This window comes from Oncorhynchus masou, chromosome 5 (genome assembly GCF_036934945.1).
Source record: "Oncorhynchus masou masou isolate Uvic2021 chromosome 5, UVic_Omas_1.1, whole genome shotgun sequence".
NCBI lineage: Eukaryota > Metazoa > Chordata > Actinopteri > Salmoniformes > Salmonidae > Oncorhynchus > Oncorhynchus masou.
The window spans coordinates 35,885,702-35,902,348 of NC_088216.1; the positions used below are offsets into that span (position 1 = coordinate 35,885,702).

Genomic DNA, 16,647 nt, shown 5'->3' on the forward strand with positions numbered 1-16,647 from the left:
ATTCCTGACCCTAAAATATGCCAATACATTCCACAAGATCAGAGTGTTTCTAATAAATGTACTCAAAACCCTATAGAATGAAAACTTAATCAGAAAATCTGTTGGCAAGCAAGTGGGAGGGTTTTCAGCAGTTGAATTACATTTATTCAGCGTGCGCAAGGGAACCACCTCTACAAAAGCCAATTTTTTCAACTTCATAAGGTAAGTCTGAATACCAACTACTGAGAAGAATGTAGGAAAGGCGTGCATAAGAAAGGTGTAATTTCTATGTCGGAATCGGGCCCCAAATGCATTGTGTACATGCTATTTCTTAACTTTCTATCTGCACTCATTCATTCTGGAGATGACTGAATTTTACTTTGTCTTCAGTTTCTGGTGTTATGACCATGCATTAGTTAGCAGCACCATCTCTAGCGAGGAAGATGCATTCCTCTCCCCAAGTCACCGAATACACTTGTTTTATGTGTTAAAGCAGATGCCCCCTAAATAATGACATTTCAGTGAGAGCAAATGAAATGGGCCAAATGCCAAACTCATAAAAAAAAACAAGAATACATGGCATTATTTTAGGCTTGTTGAAGGGGGGTAAAATGGATACAAATCACCCTGTGGCAAAATGTAATATATGAAAAACTGCACCAGATTGGCCCTTGCATCCCAATGAGGGATTATCAAATGTAGCCACATCACAGCCTTAAATGGATGGGACTAGAATGAATTGGTTCATTTGCATGTGTCTGTCTTTGTGTGTAACACTCTGTCCACACATGTATGCAGTCGGTGTCTGGGATTTAAAGGTTAAAATGGGAGGGTTGGATCTTGATTTATCAGTATTTTGTTTGATTCTCGCTGATATTGATGTTTCACCTTCGTAATGCTATTGTAATGTAGGCTTGACATTCACTGTATATAATATCCATGGTTGGTTGATGAAATGTGTTGAAAGAAGAATTATTCAAATCTATTGTTCAACATTTTGGTCCCTTTATTTGATGTTACCACATTTTCTAACAACAAAACAACCATGGCAATTTCATCACCAGTTCTAAATATCACTTTGCTAGACAAAAAAAAAAAAGTTAGACAAATTCAAGAAAAAAAGGAGGAAAACAAAATATAACACAGATAGTGGAGATATGAAAAGCCTAATAAAGCCTATTGGGAAAAAAAGGAAAACAACTTGCATTCACATTATCCTCTCTTCCATTCAAAATCCAACACTGTTTCTCTTTGTGCTTTCAGTCACCAAACAACCACATGTCAATAGTACAACTACGCTGTGAGTTGATGTAAGACTTCTTCAAGTCACTGTCCATGTTGAGCAAAACATTCTACTGAAAAAGCCCTATACAACACTGTACTAAAACCATCCAATGGACAGAAAACACAACAAATAAAAATAAAACAGTTAGCTTGCAAAATTCAGGCTGGGACTCGCACCATAGAACGCTTGTAATTTATAGGTAATTTCCAAATGAGCCAACATCTGCAGTCTACCTTGAATGTGATTTATGCAAACGCGGTAACATTGCCTATAAAACTCAAGCGCTTGGATCAAATCCCTGCCTCATTCAAGAGTTGGGTTCACAACTTCAGATTCTGGATTCTGTTTCCATGTCAAACAGTATGTATTAGATGCATAGGGAGAGAGTAATGGCAGAACACACGTATGGTGTCCATATAAGGACATTCTTACACAAAGCCAAACTGCTCCTAGAGTATGGGCGCAGAATGATCAAGGATGAAAAGGAAAGTATTCTTCTCACCAAAACCTGAGGTTGGGCAACAGTAGGGCAGGGGCTGCTACAGTGTTTGACAAGCTTGAGGTGCATATTACTAGAACATTATCGGGCTGACACGTTTCTTCACAATTTGGTTAAAATCGTACGTGCGCTGAAAGATGTGAATATGGCACTGTCGATCAAATTACACAAGAGTTGAATGGGTGTTTGGGGGTAAAGCAGTGCAAAATACAAAACACATGAACGCTTTGATGAATACTGTATACGTAGCGCCAGCAAAGAATGCTAAAGCGTTGACTGACTCTCCCTTTCAATGGAGAAAACCAGAATGGGCCTCGGAATTCATGATTGTCTGCATAGCACAAGAGCCATGGGACACCAGGATGATGAGAACATGCCACAATATCAAAACAAACCAAAACGTTGACTGAAGACATCACATTGCGAATGTGAGGAAATCAGTGTGTGAACATGGATGTAAACATGTTGCAAGAACCACAAAATCCAAAGAATTACAAAATGTATCTGCTATTTTATGTTCAACCGGTTGGGGGGGGGGGGCATATAATACAGTCGTTATTAAGGTTCATTAAAAAGAGGTGCAAAGCCAGGGAGAGTTTGAATCTTCTGTCTTTGTCTGTCTGGTGGTATCGGTTCTGTTGGTTGATCTGCATGTATTTTTATTAGGATCCCCATGATCTCAGCTATTCTTCCAGGTTGTACTTTTACATTGAGGGTGTGACATTCAAGGCATATATCTAAAAAGGAAATTACTGTACAAGATCACATCACAGTTCAAGATGGACACTGAAGAGAGAAGAAAAGGGTTGAGGTTGTCATTTCATTTTTTCTTTATACAAACAAAAGCGGTCCCAGTCTTGCAGAAGTGCGCACATGAACCCAGTGTGGAGGGCGTTTTTTTTCTTCTTCTGTACAGTTTCATGTGTGTGTGGTTGCACCCACACATCCCCTGCCTCGGATGGGTTGGTGTTTCTGCAGTCAGCACTGTGTCCCACAGACACGAGAGGCAGTCTCTCAGAATGCGCTAAGGGCCTCCAGAGCAACTTCATAGCAGAATTTATACTGTTCCTGGAAAAGGGAAGGACTAGTCACACATTGGCATCATTTTTCATATCATCTCTCAGAAAGTGAACTTAGACATCAGGCTCATGGATAATTTTGTAAATTTTTATAATGAATAAAAATGCAAACTCAAGCACACTGGGGATCTCTATGCTTCCAACAATAATATTATCAATCTCTTCCATGAGTAGCACTGGTTCGTAATTCAAGTGGGAAAATAACATTCAGAGACAATGTAACAGTAGATAAAACACAAAGATAATCAAATCATCTTTGATCTAAATACAATAAATTCCATGCAGGATTATGACAGCATCTTCAAAGTCTACAATAACCTTTTTACTACGGTAGTTGTCTTTTGCCACCAAAATCTGCTTTAATTCTAAGTGAACAGCTGTGCCCAACCTGAGATGGTTCTGTGAAATTGAGCATCTTGTTTCCGAGGCTATATTAGAAGGTATAGAGACATCTGCTAAAGAGCACCTGCCATAGGAAGTCATCAGCCTGAGGATATGTGTGTGTGGTGTGCGTCCACCTTACTGTCTATGGTCTAAAACCTGTCCAATAGAGCCACAACTGTGTGTCCTACGTTGCTTATATAGTAGGTACGGGATAGAAACTGTCCTCAAGCCTCTTATACAGTACCATATCACCCTAACTGTTGTGGTCAGTGGAACGTACCATAGTCTCCACCATGTTGGATTTGTTGTTCCTCAGCGTCTTGACGGTGTGGAACACGTCTACAATGTTCTGCTGCTGGATCATCTCACTGATGCTGCAGATGGCACAGAAGGTACCACTCCGTCCACCACCCGTCCTGTTGGAGAGAGGTTAGGTAGCCTAGTGGTTAGAGCATTGGACTTGTAAATCAGAAGGTTGCAAGATTGAATCCCCGAGCAGACAAGGTAAAAATCTGTCATTCTGCCCCTGAACACTGTTCCTAGGCCGTCATTGAAAATAAGAAGTTGTTCTTTTAACTGACTTCCCTAGTTAAATAAAGGTAAAAAAAAATATTATAATAATCATATATATATATATATATATATATATATATATATATATACACTGCTCAAAAAAATAAAGGGAACACTTAAACAAGACAATGTAACTCCAAGTCAATCACACCTCTGTGAAATCAAACTGTCCACTTAGGAAGCAACACTGATTGACAATACATTTCACATGCTGTTGTGCAAATGGAATAGACAACAGGTGGAAATTATAGGCAATTAGCAAGACACCCCAAATAAAGGAGTGGTTCTGCAGGTGGTGACCACAGACCACTTCTCAGTTCCTATGCTTCCTGGCTGATGTTTTGGTCACTTTTGAATGCTGGCGGTGCTTTCACTCTAGTGGTAGCATGAGACGGAGTCTACAACCCACACAAGTGGCTCAGGTAGTGCAGCTCATCCAGGATGACACATCAATGCGAGCTGTGAGAAGAAGGTTTGCTGTGTCTGTCAGCATAGTGTCCAGAGCATGGAGGCGCTACCAGGAGACAGGCCAGTACATCAGGAGACGTGGAGGAGGCCGTAGCAACAACTCAGCAGCAGGACCACTACTTCCGCCTTTGTGCAAGGAGGAGCAGGAGGAGCACTGCCAGAGCGCTGCAAAATGACCTCCAACAGGCCCCAAATGCGCATGTGTCTGTCCAAACGGTCAGAAAGAGACTCCATGAGGGTGGTATGAGGGCCCGACGTCCACAGGTGGGGGTTGTGCTTACAGCCCAAGACCGTGCAGGACGTTTGGCATCTGCCAGAGAACTCCAAGATTGGCAAATTCGCCCCTGGCGCCCTGTGCTCTTCACAGATGAAAGCAGGTTCACACTGAGCACATGTGACAGGCGTGACAGAGTCTGGAGATGCCGTGGAGAACATTCTGCTGCCTGCAACATCCTCCAGCATGACTGGTTTGGCGGTGGGTCAGTCATCGTGTGGGGTGGCATTTCTTTGGGGGGGGCCGCACAGCCCTCCATGTGCTCGACAGAGGTAGCCTGACTGCCATTAGGTACTGGGATGAGATCCTCAGACCCCTTGTGAGACCATATGCTGGTGCGGTTGGCCCTGGGTTCCTCCTAATGCATGACAATGCTAGACCTCATGTGGCTGGAGTGTGTCAGCAGTTCCTGCAAGAGGAAGGCATTGATGCTATGGACTGACCTGCCCGTTCCCCAGACCTGAATCCAATTGAGCACATCTGGGACATCATGTCTCGCTCCATCCACCAACGCCACGTTGCACCACAGACTGTCCAGGAGTTGGCGGATGCTTTAGTCCAGGTCTGGGAGGAGATCCCTCAGGAGCCCATCTGCCACCTCATCCGGAGCATGCCCGCCCAGGCGATGTATGGAGGTCATACAGGCACGTGGAGGCCACACGCACTACTGAGCCTCATTTTGACTTGTTTTAAGGACATTACATCAAAGTTGGATCAGCCTGTAGTGTGGTTTTCCACTTTCATTTTGAGTGTGACTCCAAATCCCGACCTCCATGGTTTGATCAATTTGATTTCCATTGATCATTTTTGTGTGCTTTTGTTGTCAGCACATTCAACTATGTAAAGAAAAAATTACTTAATAAGAATATTTCATTCATTCAGATTTAGGATGTGTTATTTTAGTGTTCCCTTTATTTTTTTGAGCAGTGTATATAGTTGAAGAAAAGGGGATGAATGAGGATAGAGAGAGAGGTTAAAACAGGGGATGAGAAAGGGACAGATAGAGCTAGGAAGGGGGACAGAAAGATATAAAGAGGTAAAGGAAGAGAAGGAGACATCGAGAGCAGGGGAGGGAGAAAGATACATGTAAAGAGAGGTGAAAAGGATGAAAGGGATAGTAAAAGGACAGAGAGAGTGAAGGAGGACAGAACGATAAAGACAGCTGGGCCTAAAAGGACCCCTCTTCAAGCTAATGAGTAGTCATTCTGACTGCGACATCCTACATTTGAAACATGCTATCAGAAAAATAATCGTTTGGTTGTTTTTATGAATGTCCTAGGTAACAGAATACAAAAGAAAAAAATACACCATAGCATTTTCATTCATTTATGTTACGGCTATATGTAAAAACAAAAAAACACCAAAATTCAAGTGTTCAATCCATTGTATTCATGGAGTGCCTTTGCTACAACTATGAAATAGAAAGTATATGTGTTGGAACACGGTAACAGCTTCTTTTTATAAGGACAAAACAAACAAAAATACCCAAACCACAAGATGCACGATCAGCAAAATGTGCAGTTAAATGATGAAAGCATCAGTAGCCTAAACAACATTATAAGCGCCAAGTGTGCTTGATGAAATCAGCACAAAAGCAATAATTAAATTATAATTAATATGTCTTTATATGACACCAGTCAAAAATAGTTTATTGTCAGCTCATGCTTAGATGGAATATGCAACGGCATCGGTTGGAGCATGTCCATGTCACATAAATAACAAAAGCTTGTGAGTGTGTTGGTGATGTTGTTTTTTGCTTGAGATGTAGGGTCTGCTCTCTCATTGATGACATTTTGTGCTGATAATTAATCGGCACTTAGCATTGTCACTGGCTTGTTCTATCCAAAAGGTCCCTCCCTTTCTCTCTCCTGCTTTTATTTGGTGGTGGTGCGGGCACCAGCTCACTGCGCACTGTTCTGGCATTTTTTTGCGCTCAAGTCTCGGAGGTGTAGATTCAGGCTCAGAATCAGACTCAGAATTAGAAGAATAAACATAATAGATGTCATGATAAATTTCATCCCCACCATCCGAGTAATTTTCATTCAGAATTTGTAGCAATGCTAACGCAGCATGTGCATCCATTTGTCTTGGCCTTCTTGCCATTGTAAATTAAGCACACTCTCACAGTGTACTCCAAGTAGGCCAGAGTATACTGATAAGACTGCTTGGATTCGGGGGACTGGTATGACACTGACCGGCTCAAATTGGCCTTATGTAGCAATATTTCATTTTTTTAAATTTTTTAATTTTTTTTATACATTCGATAAGAGTAGTAACTCATAGCTACAAAATGGTATATCATACACTGCATTTCTGAGGAACATTGGGAAGGTAAATTCTGCTTTGAAAGTTGATCAACTTTTGCATTTGAGAAAAGGACTTTTGAATTGTTTGGAACCAACTGGAGAGCTCTCCTTTACCTACACCCATTCGGCATTGTTCACATCCTCTTAAGCCAGCCCCACCCATCTCTTTAAGGATTCACATGTGAGGTCATGTGCTAAACAGTGAGTAATGTAGTAAAGATTAAGACTAAAAGTCGTAGTAGTCTACAATAAGGAAAAATTCCAGGTAAAAAGAGTCTCCAGATAAAAATATTTTATAAATATTAGATGATGCTTACCCAGACACACTTGTCTAGATTGATGGGTCATGTGAAATAAATGTTTTAACCCCCAGCCACATCCAGTGGTGGAAAAAGTACTAAATTGTCTAACTTGAGTAAAAGTATGAATTCAAATTCCTTATATTAAATCAGACAGCACAATTTTTGTTTTTCTTATTGACGGATCACCAGGGGCACACTCCAACACTCAGAATTGACAAACATTTGTGTTTAGTGAGTCTGCCAGATCAGATGCAGTAGGGATGACCAGAGAAGTTCTCTTGATAAGTGCATTAATTGGACCATTTCCCTGTCCTGCTAAGCATTCAAAATGTAACAAGTACTTTTAGGAGTCAGGGTAAATGTATAGAGTAAAAAGTACATTATTTTCTTTAAGAATGTGGTAAAGTAAAAGTTGTCAAAAATAAAAAAAAGAGTAAGGTAAAAAATTACTTAAATGGTACTTGAAAGTATTTTTACTTAAGTACTTTACACCACTGAGTGCAGGAAGTGTGTAGCAGTTTAGTAACAGCCAAGCTAAGGCGTAACAAACACTGATACCCTGACGAAGACAGCTTGTCTGTCGAAACGTTATTATTATTGCATCTTAGCTCCTAGAGTTGTGAGGCTCTCCTTTTATTTTTCAAGTGTTCTCCTCCGCTTGCCAGCACCTCACCTAAACAGGTGTGCGTGTCTTTTGCCTCAAGAAATCAATGGGCACTTCATTAGACTAGCACCAGTGAACTGTTACAAAATAGATTTTGTTTGGTATTTTGGGCAGTGGGGAGAGAAATCACATCCAGGACTTATCATGTTTTGTTATCGTTGGGGCTGGTCCTTGAAATCAGTCTCCACTATGGATTTTCATCCTCACTCTCCCTAATTTAAGCTTCATAATAGGGTCCATAATGTGGCTAAGTCACTATGAAGCCAGTGACTATGAGAATGGGAGAGGTGCTGTTTGCTTGGCTATAGCTGACAATGCTGTTAACTTCTTGGTGACAGAGGGGCAGTATTGAGTAGCTTGGATGAATAAGGTGCCCTCTGGTCATAGGAACAACATGAATGTGTGCATGAGGCAGAAAAAATGTGGTGGGACTCGAGTTTTGTCATCAGGTGGAAGATGGTGTCCCCTCTCTCTGGTCAGTCTCACCGGAGGAAAGGAGAGAGCAGGGACCTGAGAGGCAGACCCTCTGCTGCTCTCTCCATCTGCTGACACTGACCATCAGATGCAGGTACCATCAGTCCAGTGAAATAAAACATAAAATGATTTCAATTTATTCTCAGTGGTGCCTCACATGTGATTAAACTGATCTATTTTGTTATGAAAGCTTGAGTATTGAAATATAATATGGTCTGAGAAGAACAATATTAGGAGGCCAAGCATTCCCAAGATGGCGTAGCAGTAAGACGTGGCGTGTCGTGTCCCTATGTATATATCGTCTTTTTTCGTTTTTACATATTTTTCTTCGCATATCTTTTAAAACATTTTGCTAAACCTCAGCTTCCAAATACTCTCCTGCAACCCGCCTCACCCAATGTAGCTATTTTTCCTAAGTATTTATATTTACTTCGGAACCGGAACCCCTCAACTGAAGCTAGCCAGCTAACTACCAGCTATGCTAGCGGTCTTCAGCTAACCTTTAACTCGGAAAGCTCTCGCCAGTTCGAACAACGCGACTCTAACCAGAGCATAACGGACCTATTTATTTTTTATCCCCGGATTCCCACCGCAAACGGAACATCTTTCAGCTGGATCTTCACAACGAGCTATCTAGCTAAACCACAACCCCGGATGATTTACTCCTGGCTAGCGTTTCCACCCACTTAGCTTGAAGCTAGCCCGGCCAGAGCCCCTGTGCTACCACCGTAGCAGACTCCTGGGCTACAATACCTACCACCGTAGCATACTCCTGGGCTACAATACCCGGACCCACGACCGGTCTATCGATGTCACCGCATGAAGAGGAATAAACAGACTCACCCCATCGCGACGTCCCCCAAAGGCTAACTCTCTAGCCCTTGCTATCTCCTTGCTTGCTATTTCGGCCTGCTAGCTGCCAGCTTGTTTAGCCCCGGTCCGCTAACTGCTACCTTGTTTAGCCCCGGCCTACTAACTGTTAGCTTGTTAGCACAGGCCTGCTAACCGTCTGAATCGCCGCGTCCCAAACACTCACTGGACCCAAATTTACTCTCTCTCTCTTTTCGATTTTTAATTTGTTTATACCTTCCGGTAACCTGCCTCACCCAATGTGATACGGAATCGCTATTATTTTTAATTTTTAGAACACACTCAAGAACCTCCAGAAGCTAACCAGCTAACTAGCTACAAGCTATTTAGTCATTGTTAGTTTTTTAACCTGGATAACACTCACCAATCCAGCTTCCCTGCCCCCTGGACACTTATCACTTGGCTACATAGCTGATGCACGCTGGACTGTCCATTAATCACGGTACTCCATTCTGCTTGTTTATGTTTTATCTGTCGGCCCCGTTGCCTAGTCCATGCCATTTTACCTGCTGTTGTTGTGCTAGCTGATTAGCTGTTGTTGTCTCACCTACTGTTTTAGCTAGCTTTCCCAATTCAACACCAGTGATTACTGTATGCCTCGCTGTATGTCTCTCTCAAATGTCAATATGCCTTGTATATACTGTTGTTCAGGTTAGTTATCATTGTTTTAGTTCACAAGGGAGCCCCTAGTTCCACTCTTCATACCCCTGATACCTCCTTTGTCCCACCTTCCACACATGCCGCCTGCTACCGACCCCCCTCAGCTCCCAGCTGTGCCCTGGACACCATTTGTGAATTGATCGCCCCCCATCTAGCTTCAGAGTTTGTTCTTTTAGGTGACCTAAACTGGGATATGCTTAGCACCCCGGCAGTCCTACAATCTAAGCTAGATGCCCTCAATCTCACACAAATCATTAAGGAACCCACCAGGTACAACCCTTACTCTGTAAACAAGGGCACCCTCATAGACGTCATCCTGACCAACTGGCCCTCAAAATACACCTCCGCTGTCTTCAACCAGGATCTCAGCGATCACTGCCTCATTGCCTGTATCCGCTACGGAGCCGCAGTCAAACGATCACCCCTCATCACTGTCAAACGCTCCCTAAAACACTTCTGTGAGCAGGCCTTTCTAATCGACCTGGCCCGGGTATCCTGGAAGGACATTGACCTCATCCCGTCAGTTGAGGATGCCTGGTCATTCTTTAAAAGTAACTTCCTCACCATTTTAGATAAGCATGCGCCGTTCAAAAAATGCAGAACTATGAACAGATACAGCCCTTGGTTCACTCCAGACCTGACTGCCCTCGACCAGCAAAAAAACATCCTGTGGCGGACTGCAATAGCATCGAATAGTCCACGCGATATGCAACTGTTCAGGGAAGTCAGGAACCAATACACGCAGTCAGTCAGGAAAGCTAAGGCCAGCTTCTTCAGGCAGAAGTTTGCATCCTGTAGCTCCAACTCCAAAAAGTTCTGGGACACTGTGAAGTCCATGGAGAACAAGAGCACCTCCCAGCTCCCAGCTGCCCACTGCACTGAGGCTAGGTAACACGCTCCGCCCCCGCACCACCGATAAATCCATGATTATCGGAAAAATCTTGACAATCTGTAATTTCTGCATTTCTCATTTACCAGCCTGTTCTGGCCATGCCTTCCGGGGAGACCTGGCTACTCCAACCTCTACCAGGTCACAGACCTTGCCAAGGCTTTCAAGGCACTCAGTCAATCACCATATTCTTATCGGCAGACTCAGTAGCCTCGGTTTTTTTCGGATGACTGCCTTGCCTGGTTCACCAATTACTTTGCAGACAGAGTTCAGTGTGTCAAATCGGAGGGCATGCTGTCCGGTCCTCTGGCAGTCTCTATGGGGGTGCCACAGGGTTCGATTCTCAGGCCGACTCTTTTCTCTGTATATATCAATGATGTTGCTCTTGCTGCGGGCGATTCCCTGATCCACCTCTACGCAGACGACACCATTCTATATACTTCCGGCCCGTCCTTGGACACTGTGCTATCTAACCTCCAAACGAGCTTCAATGCCATACAACACTCCTTCCGTGGCCTCCAACTGCTCTTAAACGCTAGTAAAACCAAATGCATGCTTTTCAACCGATCGCTGCCTGCACCCGCATGCCCGACGAGCATCACCACCCTGGATGGTTCCGACCTTGAATATGTGGACATCTATAAGTACCTAGGTGTCTGGCTAGACTGTAAACTCTCCTTCCAGACTCATATCAAACATCTCCAATCGAAAATCAAATCAAGTGTTGGCTTTCTATTCCGCAACAAAGCCTCCTTCACTCACGCCGCCAAACTTACCCTAGTAAAACTGACTATCCTACCAATCCTCGACTTCGGCGATGTCATCTACAAAATTGCTTCCAACACTCTACTCAGCAAACTGGATACAGTTTACCACAGTGCCATCCGTTTTGTCACTAAAGCACCTTATACCACCCACCACTGCGACTTGTATGCTCTAGCCGGCTGGCCCTCGCTACATATTCGTCGCCAGACCTACTGGCTCCAGGTCATCTACAAGTCCATGCTAGGTAAAGCTCCGCCTTATCTCAGTTCACTGGTCACGATGGCAACACCCATCCGTAGCACGCGCTCCAGCAGGTGTATCTCACTGATCATCCCTAAAGCCAACACCTCATTTGGCCGCCTTTCGTTCCAGTACTCTGCTGCCTGCGACTGGAACAAATTGCAAAAATCCCTGAAGTTGGAGACTTTTATCTCCCTCACCAACTTCAAACATCTGCTATCTGAGCAGCTAACCGATTGCTGCAGCTGCACATAGTCTACTGGTAAATAGCCCACCCATTTTCACGTACCTCATCCCCATACTGTTTTTATTTATTTACTTTTCTGCTCTTTTGCACACCAATATCTCTACCTGTACATGACCATCTGATCATCTATCACTCCAGTGTTAATCTGCAATATTGTAATTATTCGCCTACCTCCTCATGCCTTTTGCACACAATGTATATAGACTCCCCTTTTTTTTCTACTGTGTTATTGACTTGTTAATTGTTTACACTATGTGTAACTCTGTGTTGTCTGTTCACACTGCTATGCTTTATCTTGGCAAGGTCGCAGTTGCAAATGAGAACTTGTTCTCAACTAGCCTACCTGGTTAAATAAAGGTGAAATAAAAAAATTCAATAAAAAAATATGCTGTGATAATGTATTAGGCCTACCGCACAAACCTCATTCCAACATATATTTGTTTATTAGGTTTTGTTGCATTTTTTAAGTCAAGTTAAAACAAAATCTGAGCGGTGGATCTCGGTGGATCTCTTGCCTTTTGACTTCCAAAGTTTGACTCAGAAAAGGTTGGTGACCACTGCTCTAGAAGAAAACAGCACTAAGGAAGCATGCAGTGATGAATACATTCATAGAGCACATTCCCTATTGTCATCCTGTCTGAGATGAGTATAGTGTAGAATATGAGTAGGGCCAGCCAGAATATATACAGGGAAGTTCTTCCACCACTACCCAGTAAGGTAAATGTCTACATGTTGAGTTGTTTAAAACTAAAACTAAACTTCACTCATTCAGTAGCACAATTTGTTTTAATTTGAGTTAATCACAGTTTCTGCACTTTCAGAAACTCTACCCCTCCACATCCTGTCTACGTTTAAATATTAGGCCCTTGTATCCAATGTCCATGGACGTGTAACTGTCCTAATATGGGCATCGTATAGGTGTACAACTTCCATGAATGTTTGAGTCTGTCCTAATATTGACACCGCAATACAATGACTGATCTTCTTCTGAGCCCCTTTAACTACTCACAGGCAGTGGACCACGGTGCGTCCGTCCCCCCCATCGTACTGCTCCTGCCACTTGGCCAGACGTCTCACCAGCTGCAGGATAGAGCGCTTGGACAGGGGCGTGTCGCGGTAAGCGGGCCAGCCAATGAACTGGAAATGCTGCACCAAACGGTAACCATCCTGGGGCTGCCAAAGACAGTGAGAGAGAGAATCATAAATGAATGCCATCGTCAACATCATTGTTGTCGTCAACATCATCGTCATTGCCATTATCAAAACATCCTCAACATGGACAACATCACAGTCAGCATTCTCATCATAATCATCAACCTAATGCTAATCTTCCTCCTCATAACCGTCACGAAAATGTGTAGATAAATCAAGTTTACCTCTGTGTCCACTGTAAACCTAAACCACTCAAATTATTAAATAACTGCTGATGCAATCCCAGTGTCTTTTGGCTCATTGTGGCTATGCTTTCCTTAGCCAGAGCAGAGCCAACGACTGGCAACTACAATAAAGACGTCAGCTGGGAGGAGGGAGGGTGGGGGTCAGCTGAATTCTGTCGTGCATGAGCCGTGTCATCCGCTTGTGGCGGTGGTGATGGAACCATTTCATGGTACATTGGAGATGCCGCCACTGTGGCTTTTCGCACCGGCACAGAGCAGAGCGTTGATTAGCTGGCCAGCAAAGCCTGCTTGTGATGCTGGTGAAAGTGGGAGAACCATGAGTGAACGAGAGGCAGAGAAGAGGAGAGAGAGAGAAGAGTAACCATGTGCCACGAACACAGGGATTCGCATTGTGGTGATTTAAACGGGGTCTAATGAGTAGTACCGTAGAACAAAGCCCCCTCATATGAAATCTGTCTGAACCAACCACTGCTCTGCCAGGCTAGACATGTCTGTTAGCGCCATCTGCATTGGCAGGGCTCAAAGCAGAGGGTGAATATTTACAGGGTGATAAACATGATACAGACCCTGGCCATGTTGCAGATCCTGAAGATGCGGTTGATGATATCTTCGTCGATGTCGGCTGAGATGAACTCCACCTGGATGGGGCCATAGCAGCAGGAGCTCTTCTCGGGCCAGTACTGCATGCACAACTAGGGATTGAAGAGGGGTTTAGCCATAGAAATAGAGTTTAGAAGTAGTTTTAGTCCTATGGGTACATTTAATATCGCTGTCGGTGCACCGATCACAGGATATTGACTTGAATGGGAATGTCCGTTCTAGTTGTAGTTGTAGTTCTGGCATGAGCTACATCACATGTTAGGTACACCACATACTGGTGTGGACACTGTTGTTGACTATTTTACCCATTGGGGAGCACTGAAAAAATTACATAAACTACACATTGCTTTAGCCATTTGAACAAAACCATCTGAGTTGAAATGCAAGGTCACACTGCTGGACGTAAGCAATTGAAGGTCATGTGCATACAAAAGAAAAGCCTTGACCTTATTGGCCTCTGCACGGTACACCTTCATCTTAGGGCCATGATGGGTTATCCTCCAGTCTACAGCTTTTGAAGGGTTCCAACCTTTCAAACCAGTTAACCCTCAGTCAGTTGGAAAATTTCACTACTTGGGAACAAAATCTATATATTTTTTATGTAAATGGCATGTTATAAAGGGTCCAGACACGTTTTTAGCAATTTCCCTTGGTTTGAGAAACTTACTATAGCAGAGATTGACTTCCTGAACCTTATTCTGGAGTTCAAGGGCATCCAAAAAACATAGATATTTTTAAAGACAAAAAAAAGTGTCTGGACCCTACTATAACATGCCATTTATATCAAAAATACAGATTAGGTTCCTAATAGTGAAACTCTCCTTTAATATGGGAGGTATTGATGTGCTCTTTGCGAGGTTTCAATGTGGGTGTCTGAGTGTTCTGGGAGCTATGTTGGATAGTTAAACCCTGGGCAGAGAAAAGAGCAGCTCTCCTATGAGGCTTATCCTGCTCCATGAAACTGTGTGTGTGAGAGTCGATGGAGGAAATGACAATGGAGGGATAGATGGAGATGAATTGGTCTATATGAATATATGAATATTGGTCTGTCGATGTATGTACACCCATATGTGTGTGCGAACCCCGGGGGTCAACAATACACACCTGTGCGGCATCCATCTCGTTGAGCATTACTATCGAGGAGCAGTTGTAGTCGAACACCAGCCTCCAGAAGTCGGCCACCGTGTTGGGCAGTGGGTGCTGGGTTACGATGAAGGCTGCTGGCTGTTTATGGCTCTGGGAAAAAAAATCAATGACAAACACCACAACACTTCAGCCTCCCGGTAGCGATAGAGAGAGTAAAAGAAGAGAGAGAGAGATGAGAGAAAGAGAGAGAGCAGAGACGCTGGTGGGGCTGCTAAAACAGCCACGGGTCATGGTGGGTTTCCGATGCTTGATCAACTGGTGGCGAGGACAAAGAGCCCGGCGAACTCCCACAGACAGTGTTAACCTTGCATCATGATGCATTGACAAGAGAAACTCCACTGCAGGTCATTACGCTGTTGCCAGACAAGCAGGCCGGCCAGGCCGGGTCTGAGAAAGACACTGCTGGCTTTATTTGACGCCACCTCTGTGCTTGTTATTGCCTGCCGTTCTTTTCTCATCAGCTCCGTGTGGCTTATCTGGATCTGCGTGTGTGTCGTTTGGTAGATCTGCTACGAGGGCCTAGAGTGTGAGGCTGCTTTTGCAGTCATTACTTCTTTACCACAGTGCTATCACTTAATGGTGTGTTGGTTGATGATCAGTTCTCAGATGATGTTGTTGGTTATCTTTTTTATTGCTGTTGCCCTTTGACATTTCATTTTTTGTAACCTGTTATCTAATTGAGTTGCATTTGCATGTACCCAGTCACTGCCTCCTCATTTCCCACAAAAGAAAATGCAATACATACAAAACATAACATCCATATTCTAATTAATAACGCAACAGAACCGAGGCATATCTCAAACTAACTGATCTGTGTCTTTTCCAGGTTGGATTACATCAGCCAAGCTAAATCCAATGGTTTACACTACTTGGCAGCCTCTGACACAATTTGCCTCAGTCATGATTGGTGTTGTTCAGACCTGCGTGGGTTCAAATAGTATTTGCCATCTTTGAGCGTTTGTTTGAGCCTGGTTATAGAGTACCATATGGGTAGGGTTTGCACATTTGGGACAAGACATGTTCAATCAAAGCAAAAAAGAGAGAGAGAGAGAGAGACAGAGAGAGAGACAGAGAGAGAGACAGAGAGAGAGACAGAGAGAGAGACAGAGAGAGAGAGAGAGAGAGAGAGAGAGACAGAGAGAGAGACAGAGAGAGAGACAGAGAGAGAGACAGAGAGAGAGAGAGAGAGAGACAGAGAGAGAGACAGAGACAGAGACAGAGAGACAGACAGACAGACAGACAGACAGACAGACAGACAGACAGACAGACAGACAGACAGACAGACAGACAGACAGACAGAGAGAGAGAGAGAAGGCAAGAGAAAGAGCAGGCGAGAGAGCGAGATTAATTTACGTCCATGAGGGCAGCGTTGATGTAGTTACTGGACTCTCCGTCCACGGAGATGAGGAAGGGCAAGCATCGATCCACAGACAGGACATCCATGCTGCGGTTCTTGTCGTGGTTCCGAGGGAGCAGTCCCACGCTACAGTCTTCAGGCCGGACCCGGGGAGTCACGATGTTCAGAGTCTGGAGAGGGAGGATGTTA

The 16,647-nt window shown here is 43.8% G+C and overlaps 1 protein-coding gene across 1 annotated transcript in view; it reads right to left on the reverse strand.

The window, feature by feature from the left end:
• Positions 1-962: 962 nt before the first annotated feature.
• Positions 963-16,647, reverse strand: part of ptprt (protein tyrosine phosphatase receptor type T) — a 440,070-nt gene continuing 424,385 nt past the window's right edge. Inside the window, exons 27-32 of the mRNA XM_064965460.1 lie at positions 16,455-16,628; positions 15,060-15,191; positions 13,922-14,047; positions 12,968-13,131; positions 3,507-3,642; positions 963-2,831 (exon numbers count right to left, since the gene is read on the reverse strand). Of these exons, the coding sequence (XP_064821532.1) occupies positions 2,778-2,831; positions 3,507-3,642; positions 12,968-13,131; positions 13,922-14,047; positions 15,060-15,191; positions 16,455-16,628 (786 nt within the window). The 3' untranslated portion in view covers positions 963-2,777. The remainder of the gene's footprint in view (positions 2,832-3,506; positions 3,643-12,967; positions 13,132-13,921; positions 14,048-15,059; positions 15,192-16,454; positions 16,629-16,647) is intronic.